Source organism: Prunus dulcis, chromosome 6 (assembly GCF_902201215.1).
Source record: "Prunus dulcis chromosome 6, ALMONDv2, whole genome shotgun sequence".
Classification (NCBI taxonomy): Eukaryota; Viridiplantae; Streptophyta; class Magnoliopsida; order Rosales; family Rosaceae; genus Prunus; species Prunus dulcis.
Genome location: NC_047655.1, coordinates 24,151,913 through 24,177,145, shown reverse-complemented (window position 1 = coordinate 24,177,145; position 25,233 = coordinate 24,151,913). Strand labels below are relative to the sequence as shown.

The 25,233-nt window shown below is 37.4% G+C and overlaps 5 protein-coding genes and 1 non-coding gene across 7 annotated transcripts; 3 read left to right on the top strand and 3 right to left on the bottom strand.

Moving 5' to 3' along the window:
• Nucleotides 1–157: 157 nt before the first annotated feature.
• On the bottom strand, nt 158–2,539 carry LOC117630517 (putative receptor protein kinase ZmPK1). The gene has a single exon (XM_034363224.1). It carries the CDS (start codon nt 2,537–2,539, stop codon nt 158–160), a length of 2,382 nt encoding a protein of 793 aa, XP_034219115.1.
• A 1,607-nt stretch (nt 2,540–4,146) lies between these two features.
• Nucleotides 4,147–6,770, bottom strand: LOC117633220 (putative receptor protein kinase ZmPK1). Its single transcript, XM_034366936.1, has one exon. It carries the CDS (start codon nt 6,734–6,736, stop codon nt 4,298–4,300), a length of 2,439 nt encoding a protein of 812 aa, XP_034222827.1. The 5' UTR covers nt 6,737–6,770; the 3' UTR covers nt 4,147–4,297.
• A 2,877-nt stretch (nt 6,771–9,647) lies between these two features.
• Nucleotides 9,648–16,252, bottom strand: LOC117631214 (serine/threonine-protein kinase ATG1c-like). 2 transcript variants are annotated; one of them, XM_034364241.1, is made up of 13 exons: nt 15,613–16,252; nt 14,801–14,918; nt 14,639–14,697; nt 13,991–14,055; nt 13,685–13,778; nt 13,522–13,602; nt 13,270–13,378; nt 12,326–12,398; nt 11,883–12,244; nt 11,425–11,780; nt 10,809–11,100; nt 10,397–10,467; nt 9,648–10,181 (listed from the first exon to the last, which is right to left on the bottom strand). In XM_034364241.1, the coding sequence occupies exons 1-13, from the start codon at nt 15,853–15,855 to the stop codon at nt 9,942–9,944; spliced, it is 2,163 nt and encodes a 720-aa protein (XP_034220132.1). In that variant the 5' UTR covers nt 15,856–16,252; the 3' UTR covers nt 9,648–9,941. The 2 variants fall into 2 exon arrangements, with proteins under 2 accessions (XP_034220132.1, XP_034220133.1); XM_034364242.1 differs by lacking the exon at nt 15,613–16,252 and having other exon boundaries at nt 13,991–14,109; nt 14,801–14,835.
• Nucleotides 16,253–18,064: 1,812 nt separating this feature from the next.
• Nucleotides 18,065–18,138, top strand: TRNAV-CAC. Its single transcript has one exon. It is a non-coding gene; the product is annotated as a tRNA-Val (tRNA).
• A 29-nt stretch (nt 18,139–18,167) lies between these two features.
• LOC117632819 (PRA1 family protein A1-like) lies at nt 18,168–21,134 on the top strand. The gene is made up of 8 exons (XM_034366411.1): nt 18,168–18,588; nt 18,916–18,956; nt 19,087–19,165; nt 19,810–19,896; nt 19,973–20,061; nt 20,215–20,286; nt 20,378–20,502; nt 20,695–21,134. Exons 1-7 carry the CDS (start codon nt 18,431–18,433, stop codon nt 20,479–20,481), a joined length of 630 nt encoding a protein of 209 aa, XP_034222302.1. The 5' UTR covers nt 18,168–18,430; the 3' UTR covers nt 20,482–20,502; nt 20,695–21,134.
• Nucleotides 21,135–24,489: 3,355 nt separating this feature from the next.
• LOC117630516 (glycine-rich protein 5-like) lies at nt 24,490–24,807 on the top strand. The gene has a single exon (XM_034363223.1). The coding sequence runs from the start codon at nt 24,490–24,492 to the stop codon at nt 24,805–24,807; it is 318 nt and encodes a 105-aa protein (XP_034219114.1).
• Nucleotides 24,808–25,233: the final 426 nt, after the last annotated feature.

Below are 25,233 nucleotides of genomic sequence, written 5' to 3'. Positions count from 1 at the left end.
TAACCAAATCCCAAAACTGAAACCAGCTGAAATGCTGGAATTCTAATCATTGATTACATTTGGAAGCTAAATAAATGTAAAACCACAGAGATTACAGTTCATATTGTTTATTATACATTTAGCTTCTAGTATTTATTCTCTGATCTTCATCTGGCCTTTACTCATCCTTTTCAAGTAGAAGCTCCACAACCTTACTCATGGCTGGCCTTGCACTGCGATCATCTTGAACACACAGTAGGGCAACTTTCATCAATCTTTCGAGCTTCTTCTTATCGAGTTCACCAAGTAGTCTAGGATCAAGTACTTCCTCAAGCCCTTCTTTTCTGATCTTTTCAGTCACACATTGTGCCAATTGGTTGCATTCATTGTACTCTTTGGCAAGAGCTGATATGAGAATAGAAGCACTTTTTCCACTCAGTAGTTCCAACAAAACAATCCCATAGCTATAGACATCTGCCTTTGCATCAATTTTCAGGTTCATCATCCACTCTGGAGCCATATAGCCTCTGGTGCCCCGGGCTTTCGAAAATCCCATCCCATTGATGTCCCTGATGCCTTGGATGTCTTTGAATAGCTTTGACATGCCAAAGTCTGACACTTTAGGTTCAAGGTGGTCATCTAACAGTATGTTTTGAGGCTTTACATCACAATGGAGCACCCATTCTAGGCATTCCTCATGTAAATATGACAAACCCTTTGCTGTGCCAAGAGCAATGTTGTATCTCTGCTCCAATCCTAGTTCTCCATCTGATGTGAACAAGATTTTGTCCAGTGATCCATTCTCCAGGTACTCGTAGACGAGCAGCTTATGCTCATTGTCAGCACAGAAACCCCATAGTTTAACCAAGTTCCTGTGATTGATATTCCCTATCACACTCACCTCTGCCCAAAACTCTGCATCTCCTTGCAAGATGCCATCTAGTCTCTTCACAGCAACAACTCTTTCATCGTCTAGAACACCTTTATACACAGTTCCAAAGCCACCTTTCCCTACCTCCTGTTTGAAGCCATCGGTGGCTCTTTTTAGTTCTGCGTACGTGAAACGCTTGAATCCCATGGCTAATGCGATGTAACCCATATTCACAAATTCCTCATGAGCATGCTTTCGGAATGCGTACCACCATGTCAAACCAATGCAGATTGTTTCAATTATTGCAAAGGAACTTAAAAATCCAACCAGGTAATCCATGTATCGATTTTTGTTGCTCTTTTCCACTTCAAGATTACTAGTTTTGAGAGAAACTTGTGCAGCTGAGCAGTTCAAATCGTATGTTTCTAGCTTCTTTATGACTTCATCCTTGCTCAGAAAACCTTTTGGAATTTTAACATGCATGATTTGGAGAGTATTCGGCATATGAAATCCATTAAGGAGAAAACTTTTAGGGAAACATTGCCCTTTTCCATCCAGAGCATATCCGAATCCTTTGCATCTAGAATCAGTTAGGCATTCATTCCTGCATGCGCTGAAAGAAATTCCAAGAGCATAGGTATCCAAGTCATATCCATAGTAATCTGTGTTAGGAAGCACCATGAAGTCTGACTTGGTTGCATCATTACTCAAATCGAACGAAGCTGAGCAGCCTTTCGACCCGTCTGAAGGATCGTTTAGGGAGAAACCATAAGGGCAACTACAAGTAGGTTGTGGTTTGTAAGTGCAAATACCGTATGCACCACACAAGCCATGAACCAGGCAAGCATCCACACCATCAGGCAACCATGACATTTCCCAGAGCCCAGTTGATTCATCTAGACTGTACAATCTTAAGATACCATCATAATCCATTGTTAACCGGCGCTTTGGGCCAATTCCATAATCAGATGCATTGAACATCAAATTGTCACTTGATATAAATTGTCCAGCCTCATCCAAAACTGCTAATCTAGAGCTATTGTAAGGTGTTCTGCCAATGTCAAAAACAGTTCCATCCGTCTTTGGCCAATAAACACTCGAAAGTAGAGGGCCATTGTAGACGAGATATAATACATTATTATCGACAAATTTGAAGTTGTAGAATCCAGATAAGTATGTACCTTGACTTTTCACTGACACCAAGGTTGTGTTCTTGACAAGTCGCTGGGATGGCAGAAGTGTATCTGTGGGAGAATCAAAACTCTGCCAGATGACCCTCTTTTCTTGGTTGATGAGAACCAAGTTTCCGGTCTCAAGAAGCCGAGCCTCCACGCCTGCATCAGAGAAAGTGTTGGTTGACCATACAATTGATCCAACCCCATCAGTCAAAACCAAGTTGCCATTTCTGTGGAGAGTTAGCTTGGACACTCTTCCACTAACAGGCTTATCTCTGTTAGCCATCCAGACAACTGTTTTATTGACAGAATTGGTGAACCATATTGAATAGCAAGAGGCATTGGTGTCAACCTTGTAAAATCCACTGGAGAAAGTTCCATTTGGTGAAACCAAGAAGTCACTCTCTTTCTCAACTGTCAAGGAGCTCCCCTGCCTTAAGCTTGATAACCGTGCTTCACTGCTAGCAATTGTGGCTGCAAGCAGCAAAATAATGAGAAATTTGGGAACTTCCATGTTGTGTTTTTGAAAAATGCTTTAGGCCTGAAGATGGTATTTGGCCAATCTGGATTATAAGGTTGTTTTCTTGCCATGAGAATGAAATTGTGCAGAATCTTCACCCCAACCCCCTCCCCACTTTTTTTTTTGGACTGTAGTGCAGTCAAACATGCAAATTGAAACTCAAATTTTTTTTATTTATATCAAACTAGACGTAATTACTATTTTTAATACCTTCCTTTCCATGAAATATTGCAATTCTATGAGATTCAATGACTCGGTCGCCACGAGCGACTGCCGGCTATGCATGCAAATCTATGGAAATATAATTTTAAAAAAATGGCATTCCTTTCTCCATTCCTTCGTTGTGTGTGGGATGAAACTACATCTACATATAATTAATTCGTATTTCTAACGACTCTGGTTGTGAAGACCGGATGTTATAGGTTGTCATTGTCAAGCCAATTTCTTTTTTAATCAGGCGGCAGTCATTGACATGCCAAAGTCTGCCACTTCAGGTTCAAGGTGGTCATCTAACGGTATGTTTTGAGGCTTTACATCACAATGGAGCACCCATTCTAGGCATTCCTCATGTAAATATGACAAACCCTTTGCTGTGCCAAGAGCAATGTTGTATCTCTGCTCCAATCCTAGTTCCCCATCTGATGCGAACAAGATTTTGTCCAGTGATCCATTCTCCAGGTACTCGTAGACGAGCTTATGCTCATTGTCCTCACAGAAACCCCATAGTTTAACCAAGTTCCTGTGATTGATATTCCCTATCTGGTGAAACCTAGAAAGTTCCATTTGGTGAAACCAAGAAGTCACTCTCTTCCTCAACTTTCAAGGAGCTCCCCTGCCTTACGCTGGGCAACCCTGCTTCACTCCAATCAACTGTTGCTGCAAACAGCAAAAGAATGAGAAATTTGAGAACTTCCATTGGAGGTTTTGAAAAATGCTTTAGGCTTGGCGATGCTCGTGTGATAATCTGGACTATATAAGGTTGCAAAACTTCTTGCAATGAAATTCTGCAGAATCTTCATCTCTTTTTTTTATTATTTATTTTTTGGATTGTTACGCAAAATCTTCAAGTACGCACAAAATTCAGCTTTTTAGATCAGATTTCTTGATTCTAGAACTAACTACTGTTATTTTATTTAATGCTTTTCTTTCCATGCAATATTACAAGTCTATCAGATTCAATGACTCGGTCATACTGACAGCCATCTATTAAATACATTTGAAAGCTGGAATATTGAAAATGGGAGATAGAGAAGAATAAGCCCTCCAATTCCCTCCATTGTGTGGTGTGGGATGAACCTACAGATTTTACTTATAAATTTGGACATTTCTATGTTGACGCTTATATCTTAAGTTGTCATTCTATTTGCAAAGGACCCACTAGCGTAGTGGTTTAGAGTATTTGCTCCCCTAAGTAATGTCATGGATTCAAGTCCGAGCATCTGTGTGTAGTGTGTGTGAATTTAATATGCTATCGTCCATCTTAATAAGAAAGGTCCTTTAAAAAAAAAAAGTTGTCATTCTATCTTATATGGTTAACTTAATACCCAATTTAACTACCAAATTAACTGCAACCTGAGTTACAGATGTGATGGCAAAATCAGTTGTACAAAAGGGAAAATATTATAGGCCTCTATATCATCACTCCATTGCAAATATTACAGGATGCGGTTCGAGTAGACTTTTACAGAAGCTAACAATAGGACTAATGGCTAAAACCAAACCAAGAAAAGGGCATTTAAAGCTTAAATGCAGTTATTTCTTGTGTGGAGAACCAGCATGAGATTCATCCGCACATTCTAGCAACTCTTGTACCACTGAATCCATTGTTGGTCTTTTGCTCCTATCTTCCTCCACACAGGAAACACCAATCTCAACCATCTTTGCTGCTTGGTTTCTGCTGAACTGCCCTTCTAACCTTGGATCCAACATATCCTCTATCCATTGGTCTTCCCCACATCGGATTTTCTTTTTAGCCACCCTCACAAACCTTGTCAGCTCTGCTTCTTGATCCTCACTATCCTCCACCACCCAACTCAAAAGTCGAATCCCCTTCACCATCTCTAAAATCAGCACTCCATAACTATAAACATCCACTTTGGCAGTGATTGGAAGGTTCAAAGCCCACTCTGGAGCCATATACCCTTTCGTTCCGCGAATTCGAGAGAACACTGAACTGAGGCTGCCTCTCTGAGATAACTTTGCTAGCCCGAAATCTGCAATCTTTGGCTCAAAGTTACTGTCTAGGAGTATGTTCTCAGGTTTCACGTCACAATGGATAACCCATTCTAGACACTCATGGTGAAGATAGGCTAAACCCTTAGCTATCCCTATTGCAACTTTAAACCTCTCTTTCCATCCAAGAAAGTTTTGGGGGAAGAGGTGCTTGTCCAAGGAACCATTTTCAACATACTCAGAGACCAGGAGTCTGTGTTTATCATCTGAACAGAATCCCCATATTCTCACTAGGTTCATGTGGTTGATTTTTCCAATTGTGCTTACTTCTGCCCAAAATACATCTTCCCCTTGATATATATCTGCCAATTTCTTGACAGCTACCACTCTTTCATCTGCCAGCACACCCTTGTAAACAGCCCCAGAAGCCCCTCTTCCCAGCTCTTCCTTGAAGTTTTTGGTTGCCTTCTTGAGCTCAGGATAGTGAAACATTCTAAATTGACTTGAAATCACATGATATCCATCTTCTATTGGAGCTGCTGCACCACGTCTTCTGAAAAGTAGCCACCAAGCTGAAAGTATGAAGAGAATTTCAACCGCACCAACTGCAAAAGCAAACCAATACATATACACCCATCTTAACCTTTTACTGGAATTAGCATACATGGAAGGAGAACCTACTACAACCTTGGTCACATTGGTCCTGCTGCATGCATCAGAGGCATTTAGTTTGGTAGATAGTGATGCTTCCACACTCATAGGCAGTCTTAAGTATATGCTCCCCGGAAAATTTGGAGACTTGTACCCATTGAAAAGAGCACTCTTTGTATAACACCTACCTTCCCCTGTTAGCCTATAGCTAAATGCTTCGCACCGGCAATCCTCCAAGCAAAATTTTCTGCAATTGTCAAATGAAATGGGTTCACTATAGTTGAGATCAAATCCATAGAAATCTACTTGCTGAATCTGCACAAATTTCACTTGCTGGGACTGTGAGCATGTAAGATTAAACTTGGGCTTGCAACCCTTGTTCAAGTTACTTGTGTCAACTACATCATAGCCAGGAGGGCATGAGCACTTGGGCTGTGGTGTATAAATACAAATCCCATTTCTTCCACAGATGCCATGCACCTTGCACAGCTCTGCCATAGCTTCCCAGGTGATCACCCAGAATCCTGTCAAACTGTTGAGACTATAAAGTCTTAGGTTTCCATCATAATCCATCGTCAACCGCCTTTTTACGCCTACACCCATGTCAGAAGCACTGAATTGCAATTTATCACTGGACAAAAAATTGCCAGAGTCATCTAACACAGCTATCCTGCTACTGTTATAGTTTGTTCTACCATTTAAAAATACACTATAATCAGGATCAGGCCAATATAAGCTTGAAATGTCAGGACCATCATACATCAACTTGAGAACATTATCATTATCAAAATAGAAACTGAAATAGCCAGTACCAAAAGTCCCTCTTCCTAAAGTGGATATCAGCTTCTTGCTCTTTGTAAAGGGTTGGTTTGGGAGAAGGGTATCAGTGGGAAAATCAAAGCTTTGCCACAGAATTTTACCATGAGCATCTTTCAGAACAAGGTTTCCAGAATTCAAAAGCTCTGCTCTCTCAACATCAAGACTACTGGAGTTGGTGCTGGTCTGCCAGACAGTTGCGCCATCCACATCGGTCAAGACCAACGAGCCATCTTTTCGAAGCGAAACTCTGGAGCCAAGGCTATTGACAGGCTTGTCTCTGTTAGCCATCCAAACAACTGATCTGCTTTTAGAGTTTGTGAACCATATTGAGAACCAGTAAGCATTTGTGCCCACCCCATAGAACCCACATGTGAAAGACTCATCTGGGGAAGTTAGGAAGTCCGAGTCATCTTCAACTGAGAGAGAAGAGCCTCTTTTCAGACTATTCTGCGTTTTTGCAGTAGCAGAACAGTGGAAAAACACAGTGATGGTTAGTAAAGTAAGAAACCGGACAACATTTTTTGGAGATGAAACAACTTGGTACCTCATTTTTGGAGCTTGGTTTAGAAACAAAAGTATTATAAAATGAAGCTTACGTATGTATATATATATAGAGAGAGAGCTCGATCCCTCAAATTAGTTTATTCGAGGGACACTTTTGTAGGGCCCATTTTGTATTATATTTTACTAATTCAAACTGTTTATTTTGTAGATACTCATTCAAAGATCATCACTACAAAAAATCACTTGAATCCATATCATTTGATCACTCAAAAATTTTAGTACTTTCTTGAAGCACTGTGTTCATTGATTTTGTAAGACACAATTGGATATTGAAACGGTTTCCAATTTGTCTAATTTCTGCAAAAATGATCTATGAATGTAGACTTAAAAAATAAATTGTTTGGATTGTTGAAAAAATATTTATAGGGGATCCAAAAGAGTGCCCATCAAATAAAATTATTCGAGAAATCTCTCAACAAAGTTAACTTATTAACTCAGTTGTTTCAGGAAGAAAATCGATGGGCCACGGGGAATTTAGATCCCCACGGTCTTGAAGCAAACACCTTTTAGCCAGAAGGATCCATAAACCCCTGGATCCAAAGCAAATGAAGATTCTCAAAGATCTCAAATTTTTATAATATGAAAAAGAGAGAAGGTGGCAAAAGAACATAAGGATCTTAGCAGAGTTTAATGTTGGGCTTGTCTAATATAGGTCTATATTTTTTATTTCCTAAATATATACATATCATTTTATAAATCTATGTGTACGTAAAACTTAATTTCAAATTTAAATGACCAATAGGATATAAGAGGTCATAGTATTCTTATGTTTTTACATTGTTGCCACCGGACTTCATATTTTATTTATAATTTATTTCAAGCATTTTATTAATTATCATAATTGTAACTAATACTCCCTATTAATAAAATATCAATCACCCCATTTCTTTTGGTTGCCATTCCCTCTAACATATCGCCCCCTAAAATTGCAAACCAAAAAAATATGTAAGTTACATATCCAATAATGTACCTAAGAAAAATATAAATATAAATATATACCTATAAAAATATAGTATATTATTTACCAAATTTGTTTTTAAAAACTAGGTCAGTTACTTTGTAATTTAAATTTCTGTACATTTTTCTTAAATTAAAAATAAGTACACAATAATTTATAGAAAATATAGGTACATTATTTACTCATTGGTAAATTATTTTACAATATTTAGGTAAATTATTACCCATAGTTTTTTTTTTTTTTTTTTGGCTAAGGATTTACCTTAGTTTGTTGTATATTAATTTACCTACCTAGAGGCATATTAGTTTGTTGTATATTAATTTACCTACCTAGGGGCATAGGTAGCTAAGAAAAAAATGTAGCACCTTAGTTTGTTGTATATTAATTTATCTACCTAGAGGCATAGGTTGCTAAGAAAAAAATGTAGGTAAATTCATGTATCTAAAACACTAGGGGTCTTCGACCAGAAAAAAACCACATAGGGGTCAAATAGAGAGCAACATGTTATTTCCCTTTAATAAATTAATTTTAAACCATAACAATTATTAAATTTGGAAATTGGTATAAATAAAAGGAAATAAATAAGGTATCAATTTGAAAATTAAAATACGAAATGATCAAGTAGTCAAATTTGAAAAAATAAATAAATAAATAAAGGAGTATATTCTTGTTTTTTAAAGGAACAACGAGTATGTTCAAACCATACGGTAGTAATTAAACCAAAAGTTAATTACTTTTTTTAAAATAAGGAAAAAACTGACCCATTAAATCCTTGGAATCTATACAAAATTGAAACACAATTAATTGGCATTGAATTGCAGCTAATTTCTTAAACAAATCAAGTTAAAAATGTAATCAAGGGTATTATAGGAATTTGAAAAATATAACTTTTAACACATTAAGTTTGATTAAGAAATTTGATGAGTTAGATTCTAGTTATTGGGTTTTTTCTTATAAAAATTGGGTTTTATTTATAGAAAAATAAAATAATGGTTAGTAGGTAAGAAAATATTAATTTGAAGGAGAAAGTCAAATTAATGTTTTGTAGTATGCATGAACAATGAGAATATGATGTTTTATAGTCAACCTGTTGATGCAATTGGCTGCAAGTCGTCACATGGTCCACACCATGATTATTAAATCTTTGAACTGTTTCCTTTTTCCACACAAGCAACAAAGACAGACTGACCTAATTGGTAATTAAGTACGAAACACGAGACTTCAAGTCTTCGATGTCCAGAAGGACCTCTTTATGTCCCTACAAAAAGTAAAAGTAAAATGGTGGGTTAGGTTATGTTGACTTCCATGTAACCTGCCGGCCCCCGCGTTGATCGTTCAACTACGACAAACTATGTTGTGTTGAATGACTGTTGTGATCTTTATATATTTCTCTTGGTCCATGTTTGCTGTTTAGAATTGGGATCAGAATTGAGTTCGATTGCCGCGTTGTGTGCCTAGATTGGATTCGATGATTTGCAAGATTTAGGATAAGTTAAAGTAACAAACGAAAGTAGAGAAGAAAGGTTTTTCATTCTGTGGGAACAACAAGTATGATACGAGGTGTGGAATTGAAAACGAAAAATTTCAACCTGGCCTCATAGGACACACAAGCTATACATCTAAAAGCTCCAAATGTCCTCAAATCCTTCAATTTTGACATTTATTTTATTCTAAACCATGTGATTCATTATGTTCAAATGCAGAAAAACTTGTGTGAAACGGAAATAACACTGTTTTGCTATCCCAAACCAATTATAGACTGTTACGTGAAAAACTTATTATGCGTGACATGCCTTAATTGATTGGAAATAGCATTGTTTGGCTATTCCCGTTTCACACAAGTGTGTCTCATTCAAATGAGGCTCCTACAAGTGCTTTTGCCAAAAGATCTAAAGGTTGAGATGTCAACTAACAATTACTTTATGATCAAACAAGTAATGAATGAATCGTGCAAATTACATATATATTAGCCTTTAATTTATTGACTACTGCAATACGCACCAAATCCGAACAGAAACAGAAAAGGGTAATAACGCAATAACGAATGCACATTTCATCATTCTTTTAATGACAGAAATGCGATAATTACAAGCTACCTAATGAACTACAAAGTTCCCACCACCTACCCACATCCTCAATCAAAGAATAGCTGCTGTACAAACAAATTATTTTACAGAGTGTACAGTCAATCGGGGCAAGTAAGAAACTCAACACTTCAACTATTTTGACTTCTTAAGGTGGGCACTGTTGCTCCTCGCACTTCAAAATAGCCATCCGCTGAGACCTTGAATAACCTTGCCTATTATTAAGTATACCAATGTAAGTTTGAAGCCTATATCGGTCAGAGCTTGTCAGAGAGAACGGTGGGTTGAGAATGAGGGATGGTGCTTCCACTAGAAGAAAGACCAAGAGACGCACAGCCTTCGAATAAAACACCGCTGCACCTTCCATATCACCCATGAGCTCATCAACCTGCCAGGCATAAGTTGATTCTCTGCTATTAAGTATGTAAAGATCTTGGCTTGAAGGAAAATTGTTTTTATGTTTTAGCTCAGCAGTTTAAAAGCGTAAATGTGAAAACAAAAACCCATGCCTTTCCAGCTTTTTAATCAGTGTAAAAACTAGATTTAATAAAGAAATGAATGACATGGCCCCAAATATGAGAATAAAGAGAAAAATATACTCACGCCCCCATGTCTCCCAAAAACAAGAGCAGACTGAAATATGGTCTCCATTGCATCTGGCATCTCTGTATGTCCTGCAACCATTAGAGAGAAAACCAGAAGATTTTTAGCAGCTGTATAATGAAATCACAAGTGCCCTTGTTTCTTAATATATTTAGAGACAATTAACAAAAAAATATATGTTTTCATGTCGACTGAAGAAATGAAGAAAAACATAACATTCTTATTTCATGAGACATGCCTGCATAAATAAGAGAAGAATGATGCATAACTGGTTTCTAAAAGAAATAGTCCTCTTCACATTATGAAAGCAGAAAAACACTTGATCTTACAGGTCATAAGTACCCTAGCCAATGATGCATGACAAAAAAAATAGAGAAACGCTCTAGATAATATCTGAAAATTGAATCCATACCGGGATCAATAGCCTTTGCAAGTTCTTCTGCATGCTCAACCTCACGGAGAAATTCCCTCTCAATTTGAGTGGAAATATCCTCGGGCCCTTGAGTGTTGACCACATCAAGGCATTCCTCAGCATCCGAACTACCATGCTTCTTGTTGGTGCTCCTAAATCTTGTGGTCTCTTGGCTTGGACTTCCTTCCATAGCAGAGGCAGCCTGCGTATGACATATATGTAGAGCTTGCTTCCAAATTGCAAGAATTACAAGCTGAACTGAGAATGCTTCTAGATGCTTGCCTGCCTCAACCTTTTCACATCAACAAAAAAAGGAACACGGATATTGTAATAAGTTTGAAGACATGGGCAATAGAAATAACACAAATAAAGAATGTGTTAGCAGAGAAAATCTATCATTCTGTATAACAAACCAACATAGATTAGGCTTGCAGCATCTACGGCACATGCGAGGAACCAATATCAAATCTTAGCACCAAACTATTCTCTATTCGCTACTCTACAAAAAGAGTGAATTTTTATGATTTTTCTAAATCAGGCACTTCTCACTAATTCACTGATTTTACAGAGGAATCGTAAACAAATTCATCGCAGAAGTGGGAATTCCATGATTTACCTTTTCATGAACTAATTCAGTAATAGCGGACACACACTGCTGCAACGAATTGAGCCTTGTCATGCAGTGTGTTGATGGCTGCTCCAAAGCATCCCCCATATCCGTTGATCCTAGTGATGTCCCTGGAGCAGAACTCTGACTATCCAAGCTTCCTATGCAACACATGTTACTATTAGCTGCCCCCATGATTTGCATCGGGGCACTTGATGAGGTGGTTAGAGATTCTTGAGGGAGACTCTCAGATTTGTATAGAGAAGGACTTGGCTTGGAAGCACTAACTGAGGAAGAAGACACATCAACTGGAGGTCCAGACACAAGAACATAATCTTGATCAATCAAGTCCAGTGAATCCACAACTGCGGATGCAAATAAGATAATAAATACTACGAACATGTTCTATGAAGACATGCCTGGATGCAGATAAATAATACTGAAATGAGAGTATAATAGGATTCTACCTCTTGATCGAGCATTCATTGGTTTTTGGTCCATAGATCCTAGGGGGTCAGTTAGATTTCTATCTGACAGTCTATGGTTGTCCAACCTAAGACTAGAATTATCTTTACGTGTTGCACTGCCATATCTGTATGAAGTGGTAGGTGATGCTTCCCGTCTATCAACTTTTGTATCGAGAGAAAATCCATAAGTAGACTTCATCGAGGGCCTCCTCCTTGAATAGGATGGGCTTCCTTCAGGACCACTCGAATCATCATCTAAAAGGAAAGGCAGGCAATCCTCTTGACAACTTTCCTCCATGTTCCTCATTGGATTGCATTCAGACATAGGAAATCCTTCTGCCATTCTTGAAGTCTTCCTACTCCTGCATGCCACAGAGGATCTTAAAATATTCTCATATTTTAAGTCAAACCAATGAAGACTGAAAACTATTTGCCTCATTTACCTTGATGAGTTATATGCTGACTTCTGAGAAAGATATGGGTGATTAAAAAACTCTTCGAATGTTAACCGTTCCACTGTAAACACAATTGCAGAGAAAAGAGTCAGAACAGTGGGGTAAAATTCGTTAAACAATGATAGGAGCTTAGCAGATTGCATTCATTCATTGATCCATCCATCCATCCATCCATTTATTCATTCATTCATTCGTCGTCGTCGACGTCGTCTTTCCATTCTTTTCTATCATATATTGTATCACTGATAAATCTATACTTATTAAAGATGCGTTTGCGTTACTTCATCCAATGTCAGGTTTGGTCATCTTCTTAATCCTATTACCTTCTATTTATATATCTCATACCATCTAAGCCTAGATTCTCTTATTTATCTACCAATATTAGGTGCACTCTCGATCTTTTGCTAATGCCTACATTTTTAATCCTGTCTTTTCTGGTTTCCTATTATCCATCTTAACATCCTAGCATCCCATATTTTGTTGGAGATGAAAAATCTTGCAGGATCTCCTACAATACCCCTTTCTCATTTTTATGAAGGTCAAAAGTTATGAACTAAATCCGAAACTACAAACCAATTTAGAATTATCACATACCTATGCTGTATCAAGAAGCAGAACAATTAGTAAATAAATCCTTTAAGTTCTTGCAAAGTGAAACTAAGCCAAGGTCGTTCAAGTTACACAAAACATCAAGCCAAATGAGAATGATATACAAGAAGATGTAGACAGGTTGGAAACAGCTCATACAACACAAAATCTATATAAATGACTTGCTTCCATCTCTCACACGCCATTTAGAAATTTGGCAGTACGAAAATTATTATAAACACACAAATCCTTTTAGCATCCAAATATGGTCCATCCGCTTTTTGGCCTAACTTGGTATTACTCGTGCATTGCAAATTTCACTTTTATTACGTTGTGTGAAATACCTGGATTGCGGCGTAACAATTTTTGACACAAATCCTTGCACTCTGAACTTAAATTGCTGCTATCTGAGGGGAACTGCAACTCTGTTGATTTCACAATGTTCTGGAGCAACTGCACAACACAGGAGAGAAATTAATTGAAAAGTGAGGCAGATTTATACTCGCGAGAATTACTGATTTGGACCATGAATAGGATTAGCTTGAGGTGTGCCAAGAGAAGGGAACAGGAAAAGGGGAAAGATTTTGTAATTGAACCTGTATTTGATTGTTTCCTGTGAATGGGGTTTTCCCAGTTACAAGTTGAAATAAAATCGCACCAACACTCCAGAGATCTGCCTGCGTATTCAGTTCAAGGTTAGTGGGAAATGGTTAATGAGATCATTATGATTGTCCATCACATGAGAAGAGAAAATTTCACCTTTGCATCATACTTTTGAAGTTGCATTATCTCTGGGGCCATATAAAGTGGCGAACCACACAAGGTTTCAGCAAGGCCTCGAGGTTGCAGAGATCTGCCCAGAAAATTAAAATAAATAAATAAATAAGGGAAATTTTAGTCTGTGTGTTCAGAAGAAGAGTGAGAATGAATGGGAAAAAAGGTCAACAAACACCAGATGCAATCAATTACTAAAAGATATTAATGATGTCAATGGACATGCTTGAATGAGATAATGACTTACCCAAAAAAAAAAAAAACACGACAAAACGATGATGATACATTTACCTTGCAAATCCAAAATCTGCAATCTTTAAGACTGAATTGTTGTCATTGGTGGACAGCAAGAGATTCTGTTCCAAGAATGATAAACATTACAAATGGAATGACATACCTAGGAAACCTTTCTGCACAGACAAGATTACTACATATCAAACAATATCCTATGACATCTCTGACCATCACTATCAGATATATTCCATACAGGATGCTGTAGTAACTTAATAAGTAGCTAATCGAAGGCCAGTAGATATCTTCTATTGCCGAAATTAAAACGAGTGGGGATATTCTAATCCAAATTGCAGGAGTGTCATAATCCTAGAACTAATGCCCCAGGATTAGCTACTTATTTTAGCTCCTTACTACAGAATGCCGGCATATGTATGTGTATGTATAGTGATGGTCTCTTACAAGACAGTCTAGCATGTTATATTGTCATCTTATTAAAGCATGTTATGTTGCCAAGTATCAAGCAGGATTGTTAATCAGATGGAATCATGTCTGATTATGTGGTCCTGATTCACAACCTCACCTAGACTATTTGGCAAGAGATCATCACTATATAAGTGATAATGATGATCTTGTTGAACAATATAACTAAGCTAAACCATCATTGCACCAATAGAACGATCACATTTAATTTTGAATCATCCAAACCTGTGGCTTTAGATCCCGATGTATAAGATTATTGTCACGAAGCATTTGCAGACCTGCCACTGCAGATAACACAATCACTTCAACATCAGTACATGTATGACTCAGTGAATATGCAAAACGGACAAAGAAAAATGACTTGCAGAAGCAAAATCCAATGCAAACCTAGCTGCTGCATGAAGTGCTTTGCAATAGCTTCTGGCACTTTTCCATGGCGTTGAATATACATCGAAAGATCACCACCTCTGCAATACTCCAATACCAGATTGATCTTCCCAGGAACCTATTTTAAGTGAATGTGAAACAAGCCTTATGAGAGAAAAAAGGAACGAGAGGTGATTCGAAGTTGATAATTGACCGAAAAAGTGAGATTAGTCTTTCCCCACTCATAAAAGAGAACAAAGTAAAGCAGAGCACCAATTTTATTTTTATCTATTTGCCAATTACAAAGGTGTATTTCCATTTATGTGCAAAAAGAATTATTCTGTTCTCCAATTCTGCAAGCTTTACCCTATTCACTTTCCTCAACTAATGCAGAAAGTCTTATTAGTTTTTAATTAAGAGAAGTTAGTACCCTGGGGAAGCCATTTTCAGTTAAAAGTATTCACATTTCTTATTAAATGCAACAAGAAAATGCAATTGTTTCAATGCACAGTACAAATTCCCTGGAAATTTTAATGCTTTGTCTTCAGAAAGGAAATAGGAAGATTCCATATATTTTAATGTGAAGCTTAGTAAACACTTGGAATTTTCCGACACAGAGAGTTCAATGTTTGAATTTTCCAAACAACACAAACGCAACCAAAGTCTGACCTAAAATTCAAAATTTTCTGTAACCTGGAAACCAGACAAGTTTAAACAAAAACAACACAAAATAGCTCAATTACTATTTCCCTCCACTTTCCTTAGCTTTCTCGGCAATCAAACAGAACTTTAACCAAAAACATAAACAATTAAACAAACTGAAATTCACGAACCTCTATAATATCGTGCAAGGTAATAATATTGGGGTGGTTAATCTTCTTCAAGATAAAGATCTCAGACATTAGACTCTCCTGCAACTTCTTGTTGAGCCGGCCAGTCGCAATCTCCTTGATCGCCACCTCGGTCCCATGGACCCTGTGCCTCGCGTGCCAAACCACCGAGAACGAACCCGACCCGATTTGCGGACCCACCAGATAGTCTCCGACCACCCTTCCCCTCCCGGACGCGTGAGCCATTTCTACCCTCCGAATAACAAAACCCTAAGCTCCGAACCCGAAACCCGCTCCGACCCGAATTGAATCTCGTTTTCCCAACTTACAGGACCTCGTATATAGATAGAGATCTTCCGAGGATTCGATTTCGGCCGAATTCGATAAAACGATGAGAGAGAAAATCTGGAGAGAGATTAATGGAGATTTTCTGTTTGTTTTTAATAATTGCGAATGTAAGGTGAAAAACTTGAAATGATTAATCGATTAAAATATTGGTTAACTAATTTGATTAATTTTGTGATGATTGCAATTAGTGATAATAATTGAGATTAGTGGTGGTTTTTTTGCTGATTGGATTTCGATAGCGTCCAAGTACAGAGACAGGGAAGAGAGGCTTGAAAGAGAAAGCGTGGAGCTAGAAGATAACAGGGAGCGAGGAGGAATGTGGTAGCCTGCGGCTCGGTCTAAGGTGGGTAGCGTGATGGCGCGCACTAAGAGTGTCTTGTCTCCCGGTCGTCTCACAGGTGGCGCGGTGTGGTTGGCGGGCGTATTTCCTTGTTGAGGTTGGTGATGATGGGATTGGACCCGGCCCAATAATGTCATGGGTTGAGAACGTGTCGCGTGGTTATTGGTTTGACGAATGGAGATACTTTTGGTGAACTTTATTTGATCTTCTTGGAATTTGCTAATGAGCCTAGGCCAAGGCGAAATTAATGTGCTAAACCTCTTTCCTCTTGCAACGGGAAAAGGTCCCTCTATTTATTCTTGCCAAAAAAAAAAGCGGTCTCACTGTTCGGAGTTTGAATTCAACGTTGAAATAAAAACGTTTTGTTCGTGAAAGAAAGGGAAATTTAAAAATTAAGATTAAATAAAAAGTAAAAATAGGCAACCACATTTTGTGAACCCATTCATATGGTACTCATTATGTAACATGAGGTTGTTAATATATCAGTTTATATGTAACGGCCTAAAATACAGTATTAATATTCAAAAAAATTAGTAACATTACGTGATGATGGTAACGTAACATTCATATTAAATAATTATTTTATTTTTATAAGCACATGTATATAGTAAATGATATGTCCACAAATAACTTGCCAATCAAAAAAAGTAAAAAATAAGTCATCATATGAACCTTTTACAAGATAAATGATTACCAAAATAATTTGTGACAACTAGTTTCTCATATACTATATCATAGGTTTGTGAAATATCAATAGTGAGAAAATATTATGTGTCCATAAATAACTTGTCATATAATTGATGTGGCAGATAGTCATCAATAAAAAAGAATCATATTGCCCTTTCATAATAATAATAATAAAATAATAAAGGATGACTCTATTGCTACTCACCAAACCAAACCTATGAATTCACCTACCTCTCATATTTTTCTTTAATTATAATTTCATCACTCTCTGCAACTACTTAAAAGAAATAATATTTTAAAATTTTGCTAGTCCGCGTATGTGGATTAGGCTAGTTAGGGCAATAAATTTATCCTTTTGCACTTAAGTTTGAGTCTCTTTTTAATTTGGGGTAAAAAAATATTATGAAGAAGTGCATGATTTCATGAATCAATGAGAAGCACTTGAATTTTCAATAAATATTTTGACGTTATTCTAACATAAACACTTCTAAAAAAGTGCTTATGAACACAACTGATTTCTACAAAAGTATTCCCAAACAAGCTACAATTGATAGTAGTTTAGACTATTGTTTATTAAAAAATAAAAAAAATAAAATAGCAAACACCATAGGAAGGAGTGGTCCAAGTACAAGTTGGATGCCCATTAATTCGTAGTTTGATTAGAACCTCAAATTTGCATGCGAAAGCAGGTGAATGAGGTAATATGTTTGATAGGTACTATACAACAAGAGATTTTTCCAATCAAGGACGAAGTGGGTGGTTGTGTTTAGCTACTCCAGAATAGCCTAGTTTGAGTTATTGGCTGGAAATAGTAAATAATGTTAGTCTTTCTCCACCTTTAGACCATGGCTCAGTTCATCAAATTTTTTACTTTATTTTTAAAAATAACGATATTATAAACAAAAAGGAATTCAAACTCAGGTGTAATGAAAAGGGTACATACTACCTTGACCAACTGGTCTACCGCCCTCAAATTTTAGTTTCTGGGTCTCTGCAAACATTCGCAGATGCTGAAATGTTATTAAGCTGCATGTTGTAAATAAAAAATAAATATTGTAAGCATCATACGTTAGCACAACTGTCTGGGTGGTGTAGTCGGTTATCACGCTAGTCTCACACACTAGAGGTCCCCGGTTCGAACCCGGGCTCAGACACAAAACTACTTTTTTTATTTTTTATTTTTCGCGTGTCCCCAGTTTCTTTTAGTATTCCAGTCGTTAACTTCGTCTCGTCTCGTCTCGTTGGCTAAAGCGCATATGTTCATTTCCCCAATTCCACAAATTCCAGATCAACACACCAAAACATCCCCCAAATTCCTTCTTTTCCGACGATTCTGTTTCTTTTTTACCAACCAGCGTTTCGAGCTCTCCTTCCTCACTCTTCATCTTCTTCTTCGCTCGGCTCAGTCTAGATAGGGTTTCGAAGAAACAGAAGAGCATCACAGAAATGGATTGGGGCAACGTTACGGCCGAGGATCTGATCGACGCACTCCGCGAAGTGGATTGGTCTTCTCCGCCTCGCCCTCTCTCTGAATTCTTCTCCAAGTTCACCGTCCCCAGATCCTCCTCCAAATGGAACAGCCGCCTCAAATGCAATCTCTACTAGTACGATCCCTCTCTTCTAATATCACGGAGTTTACCTTGTATATGTTGTTGTAATTCGAATCTACGGGGTTATTGGCGGTCAAATTATATGTGTAAACCCTAATTTTTTATTTGCGTCCTATTGAGGCTGTTATTTGTACTGAATTCAGTTCAATAATGACTGTCAGATGCAGATTATGAGGTATCTAATGAGGTTGGATGTTGAATTAGTCAATTAATTATGTTTAATCATGTTTATTCGTCTCGTCTCCTTTGTTCGCGCGTTCTTTGCTATCGATATGTGGGATTAGTATTCTGTAATTTGATCAGATTTGCATGCTTTTGCAGCTACAGGACCAACTACTTCCTTTTGATCATTTTCGTTCTTGGTAAGCAAATGACACAACTTCAATCAATATCTTTTATCTTTTTTTTCCTGATGAAATAAGGGGGGAATCACTTTCGCTTTTTAACTTCTCTATATAAACATGTTTTTAAAATCTCCACTGTCAACTGTAGGCTTGGCTTTTCTTCGGAGGCCGCTTGCTATTGTAGCTGCTCTTCTTACGGCACTCAGCATTGCGATTCTTAATGACAGGTAATACACTCTAATCCTGCTCTGTTTGTTGGTGCATGTAGACATGCGCATCATGCACCTGCCTCATGTGTTTTTTGTTGCTACTTTTGTGTTTATTGATTGTAGTGATTAGTGAGTCAATTTTTGGATTAATTGGGCTATCCGGATCAGTGCACCAATTTTCCTTTTATATTTTTTTGTACACTTTTGGGGCATCAGTTTGTTATTTTGTAATCAGAGCCCTACCCTTGTGGTAATTACCTCCTCATTTGCATAAGCATGTTGTGGTTTTTCAGTACTTTGCAGAATAACTTAGTATGACCAAGTATTTTTTGGTTCTATATCTTATAAAGAGTTTGAGACATTAGATTTGAACAAGGTGATCTAGCCAGAAAACGTAAATGGAAAAAGTAGTTATTTAGATAAAGTCATGAAACAACTATTTGAAGTTCAGTTTCTTCATGTTTTTGCCCTTAGATGAGTCTAATTAAACCATATAGTTTTTTCATTACACGTTGTTTTGCTTACTAAAGAATCTTTGTTTGAATGAGATGCACTTCTCTACAGTTAAGGGTAATCCTAAAATCCTCGTTCTTCCTTTATTAACTTCTAGGGAACTATCTGCTAGTTGCTGAAAACATTGTTGCTAAGTATCATTGCTACAGCTTTGCAGGTACTTTTAGTGAGAAAGTATCGAGAACTGTGAGACAATTCTCTCCACATTTGGCTGCAAAGATGAGACCTCCTCTTACGTAAGCTTGGTTGTTTATCACTTGACCTGCTATGCACCCAATACAGTTGCTTCAATGATTATTTAATTATTTCCAGGCCTGTAATTCGTGGACGTCCATCAGCTAAAAGAGCAATATTCATATGTGGCCGGCCTCGCTGGGTGTTTGTCTTCATATTCTCTTCTGGTATGTAAATCTTGAAAGCAATGTCTTCTTTCCTATATATGTTTTGGAGTAGTCCAAGCAAGCTAGTCTGTGAATTGAATATTTGTTTCATTGTTTATTCCTTTAAAAAATAATTATTCCACTGTTTAATAACCATCTATTTCCTATTTGTAGTGAGTTTCTTTCTATGGTTTGTTTCCTGTGGTCTTTTAACTGTACTGTGGGCACTCGCCTTCGGACTGCTTGGTACGTAGCTTTCTAAAAATTTCTGTTCATTTTCCTGACATGCCGTATGCTTTCTAATTGATTTTCTTTCTCTGTCCTTCCTCTCTCTCAGCCACTCTGTTGCATGCAAGCTTCAGAACACCTAACTTGAAAGCACGCCTGAACACTTTCCGTGAGGAATTTCGTGCAGTGTGGCGCAACTATAGTGAGCTGTAGCTTACCTGTAGCTCCTAAGATGTGAGTGAATCCTGCTTTGTTTCTACTTTTTGACTATGTTTTGTGCAGGTTTGTTTATTGTTCTGTACTCGCCATTAATGATGTACTTTTCTAGTTTGCAGCTGCTGATGTAATAACTGAATTGTTTTTATTTTTTGGAGTAGTTAGTACTATTGAACTAATAATGTTTTGTTTATCCTGTTTCTTCAACAGGCTTTGTTTTTCTATTTAGGCATTGTGCTGTTGATTGGGAATCTCATACAAGTTGTGGTTCTTCTGAACTTGAGCTTGGCTGTGGCTGCTTTAAAATAATATTGGCTGGAATGAAACTCTTGTGACTCGGGTAAGCTGCCTACCTTTGCAAATCAACAGCAGGATGTAAATCGTGATGAACATTGTTTATGTAAAGGAAATTGCTTCTTTTCGCTATCCGTATTTGTAAGAAACAGTGGAGGAATTTATTATGTGCAGTAGTGTCTAACATTCTTAGAATATATGGGCATGTGTTTATCATGCCCCCTCTGCTTGTCTCTGCCTTTTAATAGAAGGTAGTGATTTAGTTGCTCAATGAGTTATATTATCTTAAGTTATGCCTGTGAATTATGCCTGCGAATGATATTGTATTGTATATGGGTTTTATTCGGGTCAAGGTACACACGGTTTTTCTGAGTGGTTTGAGTATTTTTGGAGCGTCCTTAGCTTTGGTCCTAGGTTTCCTTTGCTTGCAGGAAATGCTATAATTCTCTTTGCGCCCTTCATCGAATAAACAATATTTCTTTTGAGGGTGGCAAACTCAGTCTCATCTTCTCTTGAAAAACCATCTTCTGTGTAACCCGAATTTTCAAAAGAAGATGGACACGCCAATTGAAGTGCCTTCTCTCCCCACGCCCTTTAAATTGACTTTCATTTCTGTTAATTATTCCTATGGGAGTAGCACGGCAGCACACCTAGTACCATGTTTTGGATTTCAAGACATTGGAGCCATTCTGGTCTGTTGAGTTGCAATATTAATTTAACAGATTTCGTGAAGCAACTTTCTTTCCATATTCGAAATGATCTGCAACTCTAAATGATAAACGAAGCGCTGGCCTATTGAGTGGTCGAGTGGATTTGCTATTACTTATTAGCAAATGAATTGGTTTGTTAATCTCACACGCCTATTTCATTTATACAAACAATAGGAATATTCAAAGGGCCGCCCCACCGTTTGTCCTGAGAAAAAAAGAAAATAAAAGAAAAGAAAAAGCGCCCGGCTAAGCAATCTCTTGTGCTAAGTTTGCTCTTGGAATTTTGGAAAGAAGAAAAGGAGAAGAAAAGGCTACTTTTACAGATGCATCCTCGAGAACAAAAGTGGAAAGCATAAAAAGAAAAGAAGCAAATTAAAAGGTTTATCATTTAGATTTCCTATGGATTTCGGCAACTGAAAAAACCCATAGAAAATACATAAAATAAAATATTTATATATATGTGTGTGGCTTAAAATATGAGACGAGAGAGTTGGAAACATTTGGGTTGTGCTGTAAGTCTAAAATCCACAGACTGGGCCATGTTATTTTGGCCTTTATGAAGCTCAGCCTCCGCCAGCCCATGTGCGCCACTAGTACAATTACAATTTCCTCCATGCCTTGCAATTGCCAGCTGCTGATAGATAGATACTTTGATACCATTATTCCCTTTTTCCCTCCAATAAAGAGATCAAGAAAGATACCTCAACTGTTAGTGCAGACCAGAATGCATAATATTAAGTTTATTTGAGGAATCCCTCAATTGAAGCGCGCGCTCTCTATATATATACTATGATGCAGAGCTGTAAAAGAAAGACTATATATTATATGACCAGGAGAAGTTGAAAGCAATTTAAGCAGAGGAGGAGGAGGAGGAGGATGGAGCATTATCTGAACTGGGCAGAAGCTTTAGCCTCAGCCTCGGGCTTCATGCTGCTGTTGGGTCTCGTCTGTTGCTGCCTCAGTTCCAACCCCCGCCAACGTGGAAGCGGCGGAAACGGCAGCTGCAGCTGCGACGCTGGTTATGCCGGTTGCTGATCTTACATACTCAGCTCATAATTCTCCTTTTTTTTTTCCTTTCTGCATGGTTCACTATACTCTTGTAATTAGTTAATTGAAACTTATTTCTCTTCAGCTATAGTTCTTCTTCCCATGATTTTTTTTTAATGTCGATTTGCTTGTTTTTGTTAGCCTTTTGTTTTCCTTCTCTTGTTGGGCCTTGTCATCATTCTGAGAGAGCCATGATCATACGATTGCCACCCACTCCCTCCTCAATTATTAACAACACAAATAGGCACGCTGTCAATCAATATGGTCACAAGGATTGGGATAATGCCAATTAAATTGAGCACTAAAACTAATTTAGGTAATTGGATGCTTATCTCACTTATTAAAGAAAATTTTCTAAAGTTGAAATTCTCGAATACATAACTCAAAGTCCAAACCAAACCACCAAATGTGCCTAGAGGGTTTTCACGTGACATCTAATGTAAGAATTGTACACCTCAAACGATCATGTTATGTAATTCTCTCTAATAAAAGTGAAATTCACTTATGTGCAACTGATTCAAAGTATTTGAGATTCACTAATCTATAATTGTACCAAGGTCGAAGTGTGTCAATACTCGCATGATATAATCCCGCGTCTGGGTAGCCTTGACGGATCAAACGATCCATAAACTCCCTACAAAAAGTTTAAAAATTAATTATAAGAGCCAATTAAGTTTTAAGTTACTCTCATAGTCTCATGATTTACCTCCTCTATTTGACTTGACTAGATCACCATTTGAGTCATTATATTTTAATCAGCAAAGAAATTTATTTTATAAAATAAAAAAGGTGGAATCACACTTTTTAAGCGTATTAATATATAATCAGTCTCTATAATTGTATGAATTAGACCTAATATATTAAGTTTAAATCCTGCAACTTGATATAAAATGAACTAATTATCCACGGGGTCATAAAACGTGTGGCATGAAAACCAACATTAATATTATATTAATATTCACTAACCATGCATGCATGCAGACTTATAAAGACATAATTAATATGACCACGCGTACGGCCACAATCAGAGGTGGAAAGCAAATATTTAAGCGGAGGAGGAGGAGGAGCTAGCAGGAAGGAAGAGGACAAATCATAACACAAGTGGTAGGGCATAATAGTCGATCGGAAATCAGAAGAATCAAGAATGTCGGACACCTGGTTGGAAATAGTCATATCAGGGGCCGGGGTCTCGGTGCTCGTGGCCCTTATATATGTGTTTGCCAAGATGTTTGAGAATTGTTATCAATGAGGGGCTTTATACTCTTGTAATAAATTTATTAAAATTTTTAAATAAAAAATAAATTGATTAATTGACACTACTGTGTATTTATATCCTCAGCTACGTAAAATAAATAAATAAAAAGTTACTTCCTTGGCTAACATATATACAGATTTGCTGCTTATCTATTTTGACCATGAATTGAAATACGTACGTAGCAGTCAAAGACTCCGAAATAAGGAATAACAATTACGTAATCCTCTTTGGCATACCCAGCAGAAAGCCACATGGTATCTTCTACACACTAACAAGACTTACAATATTCTTCGTATATGACATATATATTAATGGAGTCTAGCACCGTGAAAAAGAGTCTTGATTTGTAAATTAATAGTCTCAAATTCGAATTCCCATGACAAATTTATAGTCTGTGTGAAAATCTCATCCCCTTGTAGTTTATTGTAGTCTCATGCTTTGCGCAACCGTGTTTGCCTCCTCTATTTGACTAGATCAATATTTGAGTCATATTTTGTCAGCAATTTTTAAAGACAAGGTCATATGCTAACCAAGCATGTGTTTGAAAACTCAAAACCTTGAACTTCCGAATGTCAAAGGAAAAAAGTAAACTTGAATTTTTCTTTTTTTGGACACCAAAGGGACTTTTAATATTTGTAATTGGTTATAAAAGGGATGCCATTGCCATGGGCATGTTACATATATCGTATTCCAGTAGAAATGAAGATGGAGACGTGGACAATCATAGTCACAGTTATGTTTGTTGCCTTTGCTGTAATGATCGCTTTGAGTTTGTTTTTCGGAAGGCGTACAAGTGTCCCCCATGGTGGTACTGGCGGTGGTGGAGGTGGAGGCCTAGGCGGTGGAGCCCATATTAATAACGACGTTGAAGCCAATATTGGCATTGGAACAGACTTTGGCGGTGGAGCTGGTTTTGGTGACGGCGGCATAGGAGGTGGAGCTGGTTTTGGCGGTGGAGGTGATTTTGGTGGTGGTGGTGGTGGAGGGGGAGGAGGACATGTTGGCAGTGCATGTTAATTGCGTGGTTTATAGGTGACGGACGTCTATTACACGACCTCTACCATGTGTGGGCATATGGTGTTACTAGTCTACCTCAAACAGCGCATTTCTAATTTAGAGTTAATAAGAGTGAACCGCTAAGTTGGATTGTTAGAAAGGGGTTGTGATTTTTTCCTGTACATAATATTCATTATTTCATGTCATTATTTCATTAATTAAATCAAATAATCCTCCTCTAGAAGGGGACAAACGCTCTTCTCTTCATTATTCTACTTTGGTTTTTTTATTTTATTTTCTACCTAGACCTAGTATGAAGAAACAATATTTGACGCATGAGTTTATAGTACTAACAAAGTATATAAAAAAAAAATGAATACATAACAAAATGCGTAGTTTGAGTTGGATGCGTGAATCACATTTTTAGACCTAATATATATAAATATA

Coding starts and splice junctions, on each gene's coding strand:
- LOC117630516 (XM_034363223.1), top strand. CDS start 24,490: ATGAAGATGGAGACGTGGACAATCATAGTCACAGTTATGTTTGTTGCC.
- LOC117633220 (XM_034366936.1), bottom strand. CDS start 6,736: ATGAGGTACCAAGTTGTTTCATCTCCAAAAAATGTTGTCCGGTTTCTT.
- LOC117632819 (XM_034366411.1), top strand. CDS start 18,431: ATGGATTGGGGCAACGTTACGGCCGAGGATCTGATCGACGCACTCCGC. Junction 19,897..19,972: donor AAGATGAGACCTCCTCTTAC/GTAAGCTTGGTT, acceptor AATTATTTCCAG/GCCTGTAATTCGTGGACGTC. Junction 20,062..20,214: donor TGTCTTCATATTCTCTTCTG/GTATGTAAATCT, acceptor TCCTATTTGTAG/TGAGTTTCTTTCTATGGTTT.
- LOC117630517 (XM_034363224.1), bottom strand. CDS start 2,539: ATGGAAGTTCCCAAATTTCTCATTATTTTGCTGCTTGCAGCCACAATT.
- LOC117631214 (XM_034364241.1), bottom strand. CDS start 15,855: ATGGCTCACGCGTCCGGGAGGGGAAGGGTGGTCGGAGACTATCTGGTG. Junction 13,379..13,521: donor CAGGAAACAATCAAATACAG/GTTCAATTACAA, acceptor TGTGTTGTGCAG/TTGCTCCAGAACATTGTGAA. Junction 12,245..12,325: donor TCAGCATATAACTCATCAAG/GTAAATGAGGCA, acceptor TGTGGCATGCAG/GAGTAGGAAGACTTCAAGAA.